The following is a 3,236-nucleotide window of genomic DNA, read 5'->3' on the forward strand; positions in this document are numbered from 1 at the left end:
GTGAAACCCCACCTCTAAACAAAAGACAGTTTAAAGCCTGAAAGCCAAGCTGCAAGTTAAACTCTGGGACTGGATTGAGAACTTATCTTCCCATTTCACATACTTTCCTCTGATTGTTCCCCACTCTTCACCTATTTTACATATACCTACCCTTTCCTAATTGGTTTTTCTACACTGTCATGCCCACCTTTGAGTGGTGTCTTCACTTTAACCTTTTTGCATACCTCACAAACCAGCATGTACTTCCCATTTTGAGTCCTTAAAAGGTCCTGGACCCAGCCACCATGGTGGGGCTTTCCTGCCTTCCAGTAGGGGAACCACCCCCCATATCCCCTCTCTGCTGACAGTTGTTCTGTCCTTCAGTAAAATTCTTCTCCACCATCCTTACCCTTCAATGCCCAGCATATCCTCATTCTTCTTGGGTGTGGTACAAAAGCTTGGGAACTGCTGAATGCAGGTACAAGCTATAACAGAGGCGAGCTGGGGTATGCCAAGTGGGCTGTTGCCGGTCAGGGGTCCCCAGCTTCCAAAGTGACTGAGAAGAAAAGTCCTGCATCATTACCCACAAGGTTCCAGCCTTCTTCTCATGAAATTTCTCTCTTTTTTTGAAATTCAAATAGATTTGCACCTTCACCTTTATTTTTGGCAGAAGTAGTAGTGAAGAAAAAAAGGGTTTTCCATCCAATGAATGATTGTTTTGTAGAAGTGTTCTAACCGCTTTATTACCCCACCTCCACCCCCAGAGCAGAAATGAAGGGTGTTGTCAACTCCTTTGATATAGATTTAATGAGAAGAACCCTTTCTATTTATTATAGCAATATTAAAATAGGAAGCAAGAATGAAATGTTATATTTCAATGTTGCAATGTGTCTATTCATCTTTATATGTAACTAGAAAGACTATTATGTGATTATTTTATGTTGGAAAGATGCACATAAATATTGATATGACCCAAGGATAATAGAAAATAGGCACAATGAGGTAATCATATTTATGTCCCACAACAAAAAAACACAATCATACATTGTTTGGCCTGTATGAGGTGCATTTTTGCCTTATGAAAGAAATTTGACCAAGTTTCAAAAAATATAGTTTATAAGTGGAAAGGACAGCCGTACTTTAAATGACCTTCAAAAATGATCACATGATGTTCTCTACTCAAAACACTGGATGAATATATATTCTAAAATAACCAGAAGATATCTAGTTTTGAATTATAGCCTCTCTGGGTCCCTGAGTAGAGACATTGTGTTCCTCGCAATAAATAACTGCTCTTTCCTACTTATTTATGGAAAAGATTTTCACTACAGAAGCAAAAAATCTCATCTCGTTATTGTAGGCTTCTTGGCATACAACATAGTAGAGGGATAGGATGGCTGCTCAGGTCAGTCTGAAGTTGTTAAAATCATTTAAAAAAGTAACTCAGTAATATCTTTGAAAACTTGCAAACTCACATTTGTTTTGACCCTTCAAACCTACTTTGTGAAAGCTATTCTGTAAAAATTAAAGCACCAGAATTTATGAATATATAAAAACTGGTTGTTTTAGTATTATCTATTGTGACAAAAAATAACCATCAGTAGGGCTACTGCTAAACAAATTGTTGAAATTGTGTTATATTCAATATTAAGGAATATTATGCATTGGTGAAAAAACTAAAAACATTAACATATAAAGATGCTCCTGATATACAATCAAACTTGGAGAACACAATAAATTAGTCATACTCATGCCAAAAAATGCAAACTTAATAAATCTAAATTTATTAAATTTAGATTGAATACAGTCATGCAGTGACTAAATCTTACATGGCTTCTCAACACAGTCAGATTGTGTGTAAAACCACTCGCCTTCGCCATAATTTCATCAAAGCCCTCTTCATCTCACTATTTCGCAAACTGTAGATAAGCGGATTCAGCAGTGGTGTCAGAAGTGAGTAAGACAGTGACATCACTTTCTTGGTTTCCGGTGAGTAGCCAGATTTGGGTTGTAAATAAGTCATACTGGCTGTGCCATAGAATAGGGTCACAGATGTGAGGTGAGCGGCACAGGTGGAAAAGGCCTTTTGTCTCCCAGTGGTTGATGGCATCTTCAGGATGGCAAACAGAACTCGAATGTAAGACAAGAGTATCAACAAGAAAGGAACCAAAATAATCAAAAAGGTGCCTGTGAATGCATAGATTTCAAACAAAAATGTGTCTGCACATGCAAGTTCTAACACTGCTGGGGTTTCACAAGATATATGGTTAATTTCATTAAGGCCACAGAAGGGAAAACTAGATACCCATGATGTTTGAACAGTACCTAACATAAAACCTAAGGCCCATGAAAATATAATTAATTTCATAAAAACTCCTTTATTCATAATCATTTGGTAGTTGAGAGGATGGCAAATTGCAGCAAATCGGTCATAAGCCATTGCTCCCAGAAGAAAACATTCAGCCCCACCAAAAAGAAGGATGAAATACATCTGTGCAAAACAGTCCCCAAAAGAAATTGTAGTTTTTTCAGTAGAGAGGACCACCAGCATTTCAGGCATAATAACTGCACTGAAACTCAGGTCCACCACAGATAAATTCAGGAGAAACAGGTACATGGGAACGTGGAGGCTGTGGTCTAGGGAGATGATGACTATAATGATGGCATTTCCTATCAGGGTCACCAGATAAATAACCAGGAAAGCCACAAAGAGCTGCCCCTGGAGCTCAGGATAGTTAGAAAAGCCCAAGAGGATGAATTCAACCACACAGCTTTGATTTTGTCTTTCCATTTTCAGTAATGAAGTCGTGCATTGATTTTATGGACATAGTATATACAGAATAAAGCCACAGTCCATTAGCTAAGAGTTCCAGTCTGCATTCACCCCAGAAATTCTGGCAGAAGATGAGGAGCCTATCCTGACAGAAATTTTCTTTGGCAATTTTAGACAATGACCAAATACTTGGATTATATTCCAAATATAAAAAATAGAAATGAAGAATTCTGGCTCAGAGATCGTGTCAAATAATATCAAAATTTATTTGATATTATTTGAAAATTAAACATACCCTTAATGGAAATATAAATACTTTATACCTTAGGTTCCAATCCCATAACATTGCTGCAAGTGTTCTTTATTTAACTGAATTTTACATAAATGCAAAACTTAAGACTGCAAAAAATAAAATATAAAAAAGCAGATAGATTGAAAAAGATATCTCAACAAATGTGATAATAGCCTAATAATCCAATGTTAC

At 36.8% G+C, this 3,236-nt stretch overlaps 1 protein-coding gene across 1 annotated transcript; it reads right to left on the reverse strand.

Moving 5' to 3' along the window:
- Positions 1 to 1,825: 1,825 nt before the first annotated feature.
- OR10A6 (olfactory receptor family 10 subfamily A member 6) lies at positions 1,826 to 2,770 on the reverse strand. The gene has a single exon (XM_001165121.5). The coding sequence runs from the start codon at positions 2,768 to 2,770 to the stop codon at positions 1,826 to 1,828; it is 945 nt and encodes a 314-aa protein (XP_001165121.4).
- Positions 2,771 to 3,236: the final 466 nt, after the last annotated feature.

The sequence above is a fragment of the Pan troglodytes genome, chromosome 9, assembly GCF_028858775.2.
Source record: "Pan troglodytes isolate AG18354 chromosome 9, NHGRI_mPanTro3-v2.0_pri, whole genome shotgun sequence".
In the NCBI taxonomy this organism is placed as follows: Eukaryota; Metazoa; Chordata; class Mammalia; order Primates; family Hominidae; genus Pan; species Pan troglodytes.

Bases quoted from the DNA above. Each gene is read 5' to 3' on its own strand.
- OR10A6 (XM_001165121.5), bottom strand. From the start codon at position 2,770: ATGGAAAGACAAAATCAAAGCTGTGTGGTTGAATTCATCCTCTTGGGC.